Source organism: Desmodus rotundus, chromosome 5 (genome assembly GCF_022682495.2).
Source record: "Desmodus rotundus isolate HL8 chromosome 5, HLdesRot8A.1, whole genome shotgun sequence".
NCBI classification, from domain to species: domain Eukaryota; kingdom Metazoa; phylum Chordata; class Mammalia; order Chiroptera; family Phyllostomidae; genus Desmodus; species Desmodus rotundus.
Window position 1 is genome coordinate 22,513,400 of NC_071391.1, and position 15,203 is coordinate 22,528,602.

At 44.2% G+C, this 15,203-nt stretch overlaps 1 protein-coding gene across 4 annotated transcripts in view; it reads right to left on the minus strand.

Annotated features, from left to right (window-relative positions):
* KIAA1549L (KIAA1549 like) overlaps nucleotides 1–15,203 on the minus strand; it is a 219,022-nt gene that overhangs the window by 24,149 nt on the left and 179,670 nt on the right. For all 4 annotated transcript variants that reach the window (XM_053924932.1, XM_053924931.2, XM_053924933.1 and 1 more), the window contains 3 exons: nucleotides 14,885–15,063; nucleotides 10,875–11,092; nucleotides 4,649–4,778 (listed from right to left, as the gene is read on the minus strand). In XM_053924932.1, the coding sequence (XP_053780907.1) occupies nucleotides 4,649–4,778; nucleotides 10,875–11,092; nucleotides 14,885–15,063 (527 nt within the window). The remainder of the gene's footprint in view (nucleotides 1–4,648; nucleotides 4,779–10,874; nucleotides 11,093–14,884; nucleotides 15,064–15,203) is intronic.

Here is a 15,203-nt window from a genome sequence, read left to right on the forward strand (position 1 = left end):
TAGGACCTGACATCGAGCCTCTTTAAGAGATTCAGAAATAGAGAATATATGTTATGTTACATGAGGGCAGATAGTTAGTGTGGTGGGTGTAGATGGAAGTCACATCGCATGATGATTAAGTGAATGGGCTCTGGAGGCGGGCAGACAAATTGTGTTACTGCTCTGTGCCTTGGTTTTCCCGTCTGGACAAAGAGCATGAGAGTACCTAGCTGACTAGTGGCTTTGCAAATTCAATTAGACAGCACACATGAAAAGACTGGAATAGGCCTGGTCTACAGGGTGCAGTCAGTAAATAACAGCTACTTTTCAAATGATTAAAATAAACACAGGAGGAGATACAGAAAGCAATTTCATTCTGATAGTCAACAGTCTAAATTCTTAAAATTGTTCCCTAGATGATAATTTTCTCTTAAGGAAACATATTTGTTTATGTTTCTGAAATCACATGCAAGCCTTAAAGAAATATGCATTTAAAAAAAACAAACAAACTAGACTTCTGGTCAAGATGGCAGCATAGGCAGACATGGCTCACCTCTTTGCACAACCACCTCAAAATTACAACTAAAATATAGAACCATCATCACTCAGAACCATCAGAAATCGAGTTGAATGGAATTAAAGAAACCACATCTATCTGGACTGGTAGGAGGGGAAGAGACACAAAATGGGCTGGTCCCTCACCCACATGCAGTGGATAAAAATTTGAGAGGGATATCTTGGGAGCGAGGAGCCCCAGTCCAACACCAGGCCCCTTAGCCCAGGGCACCAGTGCCAGAAAGATAAGTCCCTACAACTTCTGGCTGCAAAAATCAGTAAGGATTTAGTCGATGGAAGAAAATTCTGGAGCCCCAAGCAGTATCTCTTAAAGAACCCACACACAGACTCACCTACTCAGACTCATTCCCTCTGAATTCCAGCACCAGGGTAGCAGCTTGAAAGACACCAGTGACATACTCGGAGAAGCAGAAGTGTTTGGCATCAAGGTGACCAGAGGCCATTGTCCCTTTTCTAAACCTTCCCCACCACAAAGCCATAGAGCTGGCAAGCTGGTGCCATATCTGAGACTCCATCAACCTGTCTAATACTGTTTGACCCTCCTTGGAGATCCCCAGAGGCTCTGCCCCACCCAACTTACAGGCCCACACAAGCTGCTTTTCCATATGAATGGCTGGTCTTGGCTCATGCTGCACAGTTTCCTAAATCCTCTCAAACAAGCAACAGCAGGCCTCAGTGAGCCCCAGGCCTGGCACCAGCAACAGGCAGCCTAGACTCACAGCTTGGCTTTGTCTGGGAATCTGTAAGCCCAGCATATGTAGCAGCTATCTTAGATTTCTTTATAGCTCAGGCAGGATGGCCCTGGGCAAAACACAGGTGGGGGCTGACCTTGGCCTGCAGCACTGGGAAACTCCAGAGCCAGCATACCCAGTAGACACCTACAGACTACATCGGAGCACCACCATCCTGCCCCTGCACACCTGATCCTCCACGGAGGGCAGGGCTTGGTGATCAGGGGTCACAGCCAATCCTTGCAGCTGACTGGCCTGGTAAATCCCTCCCATTGACCTGCCAACAGCAACCAAGGCTCAACTACAAGAGGAGGGTGTATTTAGCCCACACGAAGGGCGTGCCTGGAGTACCCAGCTTGGGTGCTAGGGGAGGTTGTGCCACTGTACCTTACAGGACACCTACTACATTAAGATACACTACCAAGACATGGAGTCAAAGCAGCTCTACATAATACATAGAAACAAACACAGGGAGGCTGCCAAAATGACTAGACAAAGAAACATGGCCCAAAAGAAAGAACATATCAAAAGTCCTGAAAAAGAGCTAAACAAAATGGAGATAAGCAATCTATCAGATGCAGAGTTCAAAACACTGGTTATAAGGTTGCTCAAGGAACTTAGTGAGGACCTCAGCAGCATTAATAAGTCCAGTCAGAAGCAATGGATACACTAATTGAAATAAAGAACAACTTACAGGGAAATAACAGTAGAGTGGATAAAGCTGAGAATCAAATCAATGATTTGGAACATAAGGAAGAAAAAAACAAAACAGAAGAAGAAGAAGAAGAAAAAAGTAAAAAAAAAAGCCCCCAAAGCCAAGGACAGTATAAGCAGCCTCTAGGACAACTTCAAGAAGTCCAACATTCACATCATAGGGGTGCCAGGAGAAGAGAGAGAGCAAGAAATTGGAAATCTATTTGAAAAAAATAATGAAAGAAAAGTTCCCTAATTTGACAAAGGAAATAGACATGCAAGTCCAGGAAGCACAGAGATTCCCAAACAAGATGGATGCAAAGAGGCCCACTCCAAGGCACATCATAATTAAAATGCCAAAGGTTAAAGATAAAGAGAAAATCTTAAAAGCAGCAAGAGAAAAGAAGTTAGTTACCTACAGGGGAGTTCCCATAAGACTGTCAGCTGATTTCTCAAAGGAAACGTTGTAGGCTAGAAGGGACTGGCAAGAAGTATTCAAAGTCATGAAAAGCAGGGACCTACAGCCCAGATTGCTCTACCCACAAAGCTATCATTTAGAATCGAAGGGCAGATAAAGAGCTTCCCAGACAAGAGAAAGCTAAAGGAGTTCATCATCACCAAACCATTTTTATATGAAATGTTAAAGGGTGTCATTTAACAAAAAGAAGATCAAAACTATGAAAAATAAAAATACATATGAAAATACAAATGTAGCAACAATTGAATCTATAAAACAAACTAAGCAAACAAGAAGAACAGAGACAGAATCATGGATACAGAGAACATTTTGATGGTAACCAGATGGGAGAGGGTGGGGAGAATGGGTGAAGAGGTGAGGGGATTAAGAAGGACAAATAGGTAGTTACAGAATAGCCATTGAGATGTAAAGTACAGTATAGGCAATGGAGCGGCCAAAGAACTTATACACATGCCCATGGACATGATCAACAGTGGGGGGATTGCCTAAGGGAGTGGGGGGTGCTGGGTGGAAGGGAGCCAAGGGGGAAAAATCAAGACAACTGTAATAGCATCATCAATAAAATGTAATTAAAAATAAAAAAATTAAAAGATATAAAAAAATTAAAAAACATCTACCAGTGTCTCCCTAAAGTAATCTGTGATTGGAATATTTATACATGTTTGTGAGGGGTGAGCAACCTCCTTTTAAAAATCATCTCTGTCCTGCCAGGTAATTTGCTAACATGATATTCCAGAAGTATTAAGTGAGCACTCTAACTCATGGCACAGTGGCTAAAAACACCTGCAATGTTCTCTTTTCAAGACTAATAGGGGAAACCTCTGGCCTATTTCCTCAAATAGTAAAAATTTCTGTACCTAGAATCTCACAAGAAACCTCAGATATGCCCCAGCAGAAGAAAAAGCTCCTCAAAGGACAAGCATCCAGGAAGAATATTTATTGTTGGTAGAAGAGATTAATTGAGTAAGTCAAATGCCCAATATTTAACCACAGGCTGACTATTAAACTGATGACTGAGTTTGGTATAAAAAATACTTTTATGAGGTGAAAAGTTAATGTCGAATAATTTAACCTGGAGGAAAAATATGATTTGCCAAAAGCATCTAGAATTTTATAAGACTAAACTATCAAACTGTCATATTAAAAAAGAAAAAGAAATAAAAGATAAACATCAAGTTTAAATGTAAGGGAGGTAATTAGAAATTCAAATTAGGTAGAATCTCTCTGTGTTTAATTGGACCATTAAAAAAATTCATTTTAAGTTTTTGCAGAAAACAGTGGCCAGTCCTGAGGAGGAAAAAATCTTCCTGCCTTTAAATTAGCAGGGTGTCATTAAGAAATCAAGTATCATTTTTAAATTACAACCTCACAAATTACAGCAAAACTTTATTCAGACATATCTGAATCATAGCTCTTGTACAGAACATTTTTAATTTTAATGAGAGAAACATTGTAGGAGAATGGGAAGGAAACATTTTTCATAAGACTTAAGAGTATATTCAAGACCATTTGAAATCGTGGGGCAGGGTGAAGCTTACTGAATACCTCAGCCGGGTATCAGTCACATGAGTGCGATTCGTGCGTGGCTGCAGTGACGGGGCAGGATGTACACAACTTGAGAGGAGGCACTGAACTGTGACCCATCACCTGGGGAAGCTCAATGGGATGAGCAGGGTTTTGCAGTGTGGAGACATCCCTGCACACAGCGTGTGCTTCATCGTAGGTGACCACTGAATCACTCTGTTGGCATCTCATTGTTTCCATGGCAGATTGAGGAGTTAAGAAATCAGGAATACATCCGACTTCTTAACACTGCTATGAATTACAAGAAGCCTGTATTCAAATGAATTCTAACCCAAGGGCATGGTTCATACTAGGTATCTAAGAACAGAGGGTAGGAAATTAAGGACATTTAGAGTCACTGTTGAGTTTAAGGTCAATAAAGCACAATTCATAAATGACTGAATTTAGAAATCAAGATCCTTTTAGCAATAATTTGTTACTCTGTCAATTCCAAGTAGTCTTACTTGGCAAAATAGGTGATAAGAAATAATGAAATAGAAATCATTCCACTGCATTTTTGAGTTCCACAAATATGCATATATACTAAACTGAAACATATGGATGCTCCATCCTTTCTGCTTTCAGGGAAAGAAAAGCTTGTATTTACCTTGGCCCGCCAGAGACTTACGTCATATCCACTGTTACGAATTCCACGCCGGGGACGCTCCCGAGTCACCAGAAGATCCATCTCGGTTTCCCCTGGACTTGGGCTATTCAGAGACTGCCGGCTTCGGTAGACAGAGTTCTTCGTCTGTTGCCTGTAGAAAATTCAACAACTGTTATGATGCAGCAAATGCCCTGACAGATGGAATTCTCCACTGATCCAAAATACAGGCGACCAATGAAGGGTTTTGTCGGATCAGTCTCACAAACCTCAGAATTGATGGTATTTGTTCTCCAGCCATCAGGGGCCATAGAAATAGTAGAATAAAGATTTTTTTTTCCCAGGTGCTGTAACCATTTGGCTGAATTGTAAATGCTCTTTCATATGGTAACTACAATCAATTCCAACACTGCAACCTCATCTAAAATCATGCTAATATGAAGGCCAGGGGCTTTCCCTTGACCCTTTAATGCAGCTAATGCTAGAAGGACAAACTTGCTTTTGTGGATGTCAACTCAGCAGCACCTTGCTCCTTTAATTTTTCTGATTCCAGAGGCAGGGTTCCGTGATGTGTTAATAAACCTTGAGGCTAAAGGAATGCTTAATACTGGCAGGCTGATAGATTTTCTTTTCTTCCTTCGCCACAGTGGTTTCCCGTCTGGGCTAAGGAGCAGTGAAGGGCAATTTGGGGATCATCTGTCCAATGGTCTGCCCATCCATCCATCCAATATTCACTGAGTGCCTACTATGTTCTAGTCACTGTGGAAGATGGTGATGATCCACAGTGAGCAAGGCAGAGCTTTCATTCTAATGAGAGAAACAGATAACCCGCATGATTTCAGAGTGATAATTTTGGAGTGATAAGTGCTACTAAGGAAAACAAGGAGATGAGAAGTACAGATCAGTGGTTACAAAACAGACTTGGGGATGTAAAATACAGCCCAGGGAATGCAGTCAATAATGTTGTAATAACTACGTACGGTGACCGTTGGGTACTGGAAATATCAAGGGGGCCCCTTTGTACAGTATGTGATTGCCTAGCCACTCCACTGCACGCCTGAAACCAATGCACAATAATATCGATCCCACAGAGGGACAAAGGTGGGATAAAATCGCTGAATTCCTTCTTACCCCACAATGAGTTTCCCTTGTAAATAACGTGCATTTCAGAGCATCTATACTGAGACCTATTTTATGTCTCAGTTCTAAGATTCTATCCATTCATGGGTTGAAGGTGAAAAGGTTGCATTGTTTATTTGCAGTGGCTCTGTGGGAAACCAGAAACCTGACAGGCATACATGCCTTTTCATGATCAGACACCCAGCTGGTCACACATGACACTTATACCCTGTTAGTCTAGGACAGACACCAGAACTCCAAAGGCAAAAATACTACCCTTGCCATTAGCCTAGGGAATAAGACAGACACTAATAGACCTACTCTCTCACCATGAGGAGCTTACACCTATTTGGAGAGTACCTGTGTTCTCTGCTTGCCTGGTACCCATATGATGTTCTCTGTGGCATTCCCTTCCTCCAGGGGTTGGCATGTACGATCACAGCATCATATCCCCGTGGCCACACTGATTGGTCAGAGGGTAGGCCCATGAGTTGGTCCAATGAGACTGAGTCCCAGGGCTTTTGTTAGAGCAACCAGGAAAGAGGCATTCTCTTGGCACTGAGGTTTCTAAGAAGACAGGATATAAGCCTAGAGGTGCTGGCGGCCAGTTTGTCACTATGAGGCAAGAGCCTGCTTGAAAAGGAGCCAGCCTGAAAAGGAGCCAGCAAAGAGTGAATGAAGAGAGAGCAAGATAAATATGGGAGACATTGGATAATCCCTTGGATCTAGGCACGCCTGAAACCTTGACCTTTCAATTATGTTCAATAATAAATTCCCTTTTACTTTAACCAGTTTGTGCTGGATTTCCATCATTTGCAACCAAAAGAATCCTGACTAACGTAAGAGCTCAAACCTGACAATAATAAACCCTGCCCGACAGTTATCCACAGTGAGAGGCTTCCCTTAGGACCGGAGCACAACTTTGTGAAACAACCTGTTCTGAGTGATTCACACTGTAAGAGACCCCAAAGCATTCTCATCCTCGACCTAATTACAAATGGGTTTTTTGGAAAAAGCAGATTTCACAGCTGTCCTGAGGTTGCTAATTAGCCCATTTAGAAAAGATTTACTAATAAGGGTGGTGGGGGAGAAAATACGAGGATTAGTCATTGACATTTAAGGAGGTTATTTTGGAAGTGGTAGAAACACAATAGTGAGATTGCGTAAGCCCTTTCAAGAGCCTTGAATGTGGGTGAGAGATTAGACGCTGGAGTGCACTTCAGTCTCCTTTTCCGTTAAAGACAGGTGTTCCATTATGACACAGCTTAGAGGCTGCTGTGTAGCTCGGATCTCCGCTGGCCAGACCGTCAGTGTGCATGGTGTGCAAGGCACTCCTCAGAATCCCAAGGCTCTCAGGCAGAGCAGACTTATGTTAATCAAATAGAGTTCTATGAGGTGTATTGATTTCTTGTTGGCATTTTGCTATATATTTTCAAAGTTAATACATTTAGAAACTTGCAAACTTGTGAAGTTTTTTGTGTGTGTTTTTTTTTGTTGTTTTTGCCTTGGAAAATATTGCTGGGTAGATAATGATATATTTTATTTGGATTTTTAGGGGCTTTTTAATCCCACTACAGTTTAAGCAAGTAGCTCCCAAACTGTGTTCTACGGAACCCTAAGGTTCCACAAAGATGGACTGGAACCATCTAGTCCTCCCTCTGAGAAGGAGGTGGAGGAGGCCCTGCTTCCATCAGAGCAGCTCTGTCTTTACAAGTTATTGCCTTAGTTTGGGTTCTCCCAGAAGCAGGCTTCGTGACCATTTAAGCAAGTGATTTATGTTGGAGAGGGTTCCAGGAAGCACAAATTGGAAGTGGGAAAATGAGAGGGGAAAGGGAGGGAGGCCAGTAAGGGGTATGATATAGAGCGGAGTAGTGTTTCGGACAACTGGGCCTCAAACTCATTGGAAAAGTGTGGGAGAAAGTTGTTTCAAAGTATAGGTTTTGTCTTATTCAGGGACGGCAAGACCAAGAGCTCAGGAGATGACTACTATTGAAAAGATCCCCAGAAGAGGGGCCATGCCCCGCCACAGAGGGCCACATGGGCAAGCACCTGTCACAGCATCCGTCACAAGGAAGGGAAGGTGAGGGGAAATGTGGGCAAGAGCCCTTACTGCGGTTTTATGGGAAGGAACAGACAAGGCAGGGTGCGCAGGCTTAGGATTGGGGTGTTGGAATAATTTCAGCAGACTCTGGGGCAAAGGGGCTGCCCCTAGTTGTCTGGTACCTGGCCGAGGGGATCAGGGCAGGGAGATGGGGACCAGAGTGGGGCAGCCCTGTGTAAATGGGATGGCTGGGCCCTGGCTTTTTGGTCTTCGTATGAAAGGTGTACTTGCAGGTGAGCCCTTTGCCTCTCCGAGAATTGGCTAGACAGCCCTGGGAAGGGCAGTTTCTCTGGGCTCAGCAAGGCCCCAAATGTCAAACCATCAGATACAGAACTTACAGAACATGATGGTTACAGGAATGTAGCTTATACATCAGAGTTTTCCTGCCCAGAGGTTACTGACGCTGCCTCTGGAGTGTAGAACGACTCCCTCCCCCAGGCCTCAAGGAGGCTGGGTCCCCAGGAGCAGAAGCTCTGGAAAGCTGAGCTGCAGGTGGCAATTAACAGGTAACTCTAACTGGGGACAACAGCCAGCACACAGTTAGCAGCCTCTGGAGTCCATGGCAGAGTGTGACAAGGGTAGCACCTCAGAGCTTGCTGAGTCTCTGTCCCTCTTTTTCTCTGCTAAGCTTTCCCTCCCCCTCCCATCACTTGCTAATTTCATCTCTATTCCTACTCTTACCTCACCTGATTTGTGGAAAAAAAAAAATTAACATTATTTTTGGTGCTTTAGAGTCATTATGTCATTTCTTCAACAGACACTTCCTGAGACTCCACTCTACGTTCACAGATCAGCAGGTCATCAAAGGGCCTTGAGAATCTGGCCTGAACCTATGCTAAGCAGCAGAGAGACATCTCTATAGCAAAACAAGGTTTTATTCATTCTCTTTATAAAAATCCTCAACTGGACTGGAATCCAAACACAACACTACATATAAGAGAAGAGAACAAGAGAACGAGACAGGAACAGAGAACTACAAAAACAATCAGAAATAATAAAATAGCAGTAAGCACATAGGTATCAAGAATGAAATGTAAATGGATTAACTGCTTCATCCACAAAGACAAGTGGATGAAGAAGGTGTGGTACGTGTATATAATGGAATATTACTTGGTCATGAAAAGAACAAAATCTTACAATTTGCAAAAGCATGGCTAGACCTAGAGGGTATTATGTCAAGTAAAATAAGTCAGACAAAGAAAGAAAAATACCATATACTTTCATTTATACGTGGAATCTAAAGAGCAAAATAAACAAACAAACAATAAAAACAGAAACAGGCTCATAGATAAAAAGAACAGACTGATGGTTGCCAGAGGGTGGGAGTTGGAGGACTGGGTGAAAAAGGTGAAAACTGAGGTATAAATTGGTGTTACTGGGAGGATCACTTTGTAAGTTGTACACGTAAACATGTAATCACAACGCTGTACACTTGAAACTGATATAATACTGAATGTCAACCATAGCTGAAAAGGTAAAAAATATTTTAAAAGCCTCAACTGAAATTTTTATTTATTTCTCAAATAGCTTCCAAACTAAGTTCTTCTTATTTGCACATGATCTTTGGTTCATTTCCTGCGCGTCAGCAGGAAACCCAGAAAAGCAACTCCCCGCCCAGACTGTAAAAGATTGCTGACGTAAAAAGTCTCCAAGTGCAAAGTCAGTGCTAAAGAAGCCCTCCGGCCTCCCCATAAACCCCACATCTTTTCGTCTCTTTTTGTCTACGGTTACCCACACGGTGACACACGCCCTGTGAACCCTGTCAGCGTCATTTTGCATCGATAGCCTGACTAAAAGCAGGGTAAATGAAGCACAGGATTAGAAGTCTCTTATTTCCTTGTTGAAAATAAATTATGTCGGTTCTATTCATAACATTAGCTCCACACCCCAGCTTGATTTTGTGGCTTCCATCCAAGCCTGCTACACAGTCATTTTTGCTTTTAATAAGTACCCACTCCGGCAGGGAACTGTCCCGTCCCCCCCAGTCTGTGGAGAGCGTGTCTGCCAAGGGAATGGGGTGGGTCGGAGCACTGGCATGCTACACGCCAGGGGGCTGTCACCAAGGAGAATGTGTGTTTAAAAGAGATGGTCTCAAATCATGAAAATGCTCCTGAAGGGGTGCTTCAGCGTGGGAAGGAAAAGAAGAAAGGTGGGCATGTATAGCTTCCCTAAAACCTCTATTCCTTTACCCAGTAGGTTGAGGTCACTCTCTGCTTGGCTGGCAACAAAGCTCAGAAGGATGTTAATTCAAATCACGGGGCCTAACGTTGCTTGGGAGGCTAAGTTCCACTTACACACCGTTATTAGCACCTCACATCTCAAACACCCATCACACTTGTGAGTAATAAACGTTGGAGGTGGTAGCTTTCTCTCCCAGCTCAGGCCTTAAATTTCATAAGAGCAGCAATTCATCTGTCTCGTCTGCTATAAAATGTTGAATGAGTTGAATGAATGAGTAAATAAATGAACGAGGAAAAACAACACGGCCATGACAGTATTCAGTACCTTGCACGGCGGCTAACACACAGTAGGTGATAATAAATGTCGAATTCACGAATAAATATATGATTAAAGAGAGGAGCCCAGCACGGAGCTCTGAGTAGCTATGTGGTGAATGCTACTGCAGCTGCGTGAAAAGGTGAGGTATGACATTTGCTTTTCTTATGCAGAAGCCACTAAAATAATTGAAAAACACCATGCCCTTTGATCTGGAAGTTGCATAACCAGGTGGGTGATAATTATATCTTCACCCAGCTCTGAAACAGCCACAGTTGGAAAATGTCATTAAGCTAAGGGACAATTATGGTTGTTTGCCCAAGTATTTTTTTAATGGTTTCAATTTTATTCTCTTCCAGACTCATTATGGAGCACGTGCTTGCACAGAACCGCATGGTGTGGCTCAGCAGCCTTCACAGATGACAGTCCTCTGGTAACAGATAAAGGGACCAGGACTGTATCGCCCAAGGCGCCCCCTTCCCCTCATCCCTCCAATGCCATGGAGACCTTCAGAGAATCCCCTTGCTGTCGCACCTGTTTTTAGACTCAGCGAACGGGGCACACAGTTCCGGGTCTGGATCCAACACATGCTCCATTTCCTTCTGGGCTTTTTCATACATCTTTTTCCTTTCCGTCTGAGCCTTGTTTGTCTCTACTGCAGGAAAGTCGTAATAGCCCTTCCTCTTGGCTTTGAGGCGCAGCTTGTTCCGGTAGTGCTCGATGTCTGACTTCTGCTTCAGCGCTTTGTTCACCTGGGGGGAGAGACAGTCTCAGGCCCACACCTGTCCCTGACAGCCGACAGGCGGGAGGCCTCCGTCAGAAGGTCACAACTCCGGGAAAACTTATCCTAGGCTTCCTGTCTGGGCCTTGGAGCCAGCCAGACCCAACTGGGACCCATGCCAAGACCAGCCCACAACAGAGGTCCACAAACGTGGAGTTTGGCACTCACCTTCGTCACCTGGGACCTTCCATCGAGGCCTCCTTCTCTCTGATCTCCGCAGGTCTGTTCAGACCTAGGCCTGAGTCCACGCTTTTAGCTTTGTGGTATGGGTCTTAATCCCACCTAAACCCTGTTTGTCCCCTGTATGACAGCCCCTGACTTGGCAGCCCAGTTAGATCTTAGTGTCCTGAGCCTCGCTTCAGCCCTGAGGACCAGCCTTGGTCCCTTCAGACCAAGGGAACCCAATGTTCTCCCTTGGCCATTTAGCTGGTGACTAGCTGGATGAGCCAGTTCCTGGAGGGGCTGAACTGAGATGAGTAGGGTGGGAAGGGGGAGCAGACAACCTGTTCCCAAGGTCTCTCCACTCTGTTGAGAGCTTATTTGTGTCAATCTGTATTTTTCTCAAGAGATAGGGAATGATGAAGCCTTGTATGGCCACTAATGCCAACCACTTCCTGCTCTGAAGGGCAAAGCCAGTCTGGACTGCTAAAAAGGAATATGGCCAACATCCTTCTGACCTGTCAAGATACAAGCAGATGACTATGCTAAACAAATCACAAACGACGAGGATGTTACACCCGTGAATGGAACTGAATGATGAAATCCACCTGACACTTACTGGATGATATGGGGAGCCGTTAGTGCTGTTTGTAATCAGACTTGACTACATTAATATCATCATATACAGAGTTGTTATTATGGTTTTTTTTTAATAATCTTTAAGCCCTGGCTGGTGTGGCTCAGTGGATTGAGAGCTGGACTACAAACCAAAGGGTCACCAGTTCAATTCCCAGTCAGGGCACATGCCTGGGTTGTGGGCCAGGTCCCCAGTTGGGGGTATATGAGAGGCAACCACATATTGATGTTTCTCCCCCACTCTTTCTCCCTCTCTTCCCCTCTCTAAAAGTAAATAAGTAAATAAATAAAATTAAAAGAAAAAATCTTTAAAAGAATTTCCTGTAATTCATAAAATGAAAATGCACCCACTGATAAGATATGTATCAACCCACACAGTATCAGGACCATGGCTCACTGTCTTAGATGTTTTAGTTTTACAACATTTGAAGAAACAATAACTGGAGGGCATGTTTTTTCTAACTTTTGCAAAGTTCTCCCCATCCTGGGCCCTAATGATATTTTCAGGCTGGCAGAATTTCACAGGTCTTAACAGTTCCTTCATTCTGCTTGCCACTGAGAAAACTAGTAAAGAGAGGAAGGTAGTGTAGCATCCTCTGAGCCAGGAATCCCATTTCTGGAATGTCAACGAAAGCAACATTCTGTGAGAGAGGTTCAAAATCAGAGATGAAAGTCAACACCACCAGTAATCAGACATATCGGTACCAGGAACTTGCTGATAAGATGCCCACGTTAGGGCGCATCACTCCTGCGGTTAGGCCAAAAAAACGCACACCAATCTAATCATAAGAAAACACGAGACAAACCCAAACCGAGAGACATTCTACCTGGAAACTGGCCAGTACTCCTCAAAACAGTAAAGGCCATAAACACAAGAACGGTCACAGAGAATGACTGAGGAACCACCCCACACTGGAGGAGATGAAGGAGGCAATTCAAGGCCACGTGGGATCCTTGACTGGATCCCAAAATGGAAAAAGACATTAGTGGGAAAACCAGGGAAACGCAAATGAGGTCTGTGGATCGGTCAACAGTATTGTGCCAGTGTTAATTTCCTGGGCGTGGCCATTATTCTATGGCTCTGACATGTGTCAACATTAGGGTCGCTGGGTAAAGAGTGTATAGGAACTCTGTACTATTACTATTACTAAAGTCTAAAACTACTACAAAATAAAGTTTTTAAAAGTCATGCATGAAATTATTCATTGAAGTGTTATTTATAATAACCAAAACCAAACCCAAAAAGCACCCGAGGCTTGAACGTCCAGTTTTCAAATCGGTGGCATGCCTTCTCAGCGAGGTCATTACCAGCGATTGTCAACAAGACAACAGCGACACGGCAGGTGCTCACCGTACAGGACAGAAAGCTGCCGTGAGGGGACGAGGCTAAAATACCAGTGAGTGTGATCAAAAGCTTGCAGAGAAGGTGCACAAACGAAAACGGGACATGTTAGGGTAGTGAAATGATCATGATTTTTCTCTTATTTTCTGAGCTTTCTGTTATGTTTTCTTTAACATAATCTTTATAAGGATTTCCTGTAATGCATAAAAGAAAAATTTACAGTTTGGGGGCTGTGCTTTCTTCCCTTAGACAAGGCACCCAGAAGAGAGGAAGGGAGAAAGTTATGAGACAATTTGCCCTAAAATCCACAAGGCCGCAAATTACAGAGAACCATTCAGGGCTCTTTTCCCACCACGATGCCAGTGAGATCCGTTCCTCTAACTACCAACATGTAACCGGCGTCCACTTCTGGACAGAGAAAATGCTTCTCTCTCTCCTTCTGTGACACGGAGATGGGCCTGACAGGAAAAGGGAGCAGTAAACTAAATTTAGTTGAGATTTGGAATCTGTCTCTGTGACATTCATACCACCGAGCTGAGAAATGAACTAACCTGCCCAAGGTCAAACAGACAGCAAAGAGAAGAGCTAGGATTCCAATCCTTGAAGCACGGCTTGAGAGTTCCAGACCTTTTAAGTACAGTGCTGTTTTTCATTGCTGGGCCACAGTAAGTCAAAGAGAGGGGAGGAGCACTGGACAGGGAGCCGGGGGACCTGAACATCACGGATGTCACAATGACCTGCAGTGTGACTTTGGGCAGGCTGCTTGACCCCTCTGGCTTCCGTTTACTTAAGTATGTTTATGTGTGCACATGTATAATGTAAATGTCCACATGCAGGCTGCATATGCATGTCTTAAAGGCTCATACACATCTTTAGCTCACGGACCACTCTGCTGCAGAAGATGGAGAAGTGGCAGGTATTTAGCTGACTTGCTCTCTTGCTCTCCCCTAAACTGCCTCTATCTATCTATCCATCCATCCACCCACCCATCCATTATCCATCCACCCATCCATTATCCACTCATCTATCCTTCTATTCATCCATCTGTTCTTCTTTGTGAAATCATCATTCTCCATGTATGTTATAATTTTCAGACTCTTAGGAAAATTGATTACCCCGCGATACCCACGGATACCCTTCTGAGGGCAGGCAAAGGGTTGTCTGAATCTTGCTGGAAGGAGTAAACGTCATTTCAAGCCTATGTAGTGGGCCATGTCCCTGTCCAAGAGACAGCATCTTCTCCAGTTCCCACTTATTTTAAGCCCCTCGCATCCCCACCACAACTGACCTCCCATGATGCATGGTTCAGGAGTGTTACCAAGAAGGTAGAAGACACTATGGGTGTGAGTGGTGGGGAAGAATTTCTGATGTTTCTCTTCATAACTCCATCTTTTCAAAAGGCCCCCACTGGGCTTTCTAGTGAAGGTAATAATGCTCTGAAAACATCACCCCACAAACTCATTTGGGATGACTTGTGTCCTGATTCATTCTGCCGAGGCCTGTGCGCGCACAGGTAACAATGACCGGTGGAGCCCTACGTACCTGGAGGCAACCTGCCCCCAGTATTCCCAGGTGGTGCTCCTGGCTGCCCTGGCTCTCTCCCGCTCTGGGTCCTCAGGTGCTCACCTCGCCATTGAGCACCGCTGCCTCCTGGCTCCGGTCCGAGGTGGGCTGCACCACGGGGAGGGCGGTGGGTTTTATTGCGATCAGCTGCACAGATCCAGAAGATGTGTCAAAAGGATCGGCAGCCACCTTGCCAGAGTTGTCAAAAAGAACTGCTCCTTCCTCTTCGTCACTCGCTGGTACTAGAGCACAAATAAACACATCAGTTTTATGGTTGCAGGGCAGCTGCATGGTTGTGGGGGAATTTATGTGGAACGCTCACAGTCTAAGGACAGTACTCAAAACGACCTCAGACACAAGAGCGTCTGGTTCTGGTTTTGTG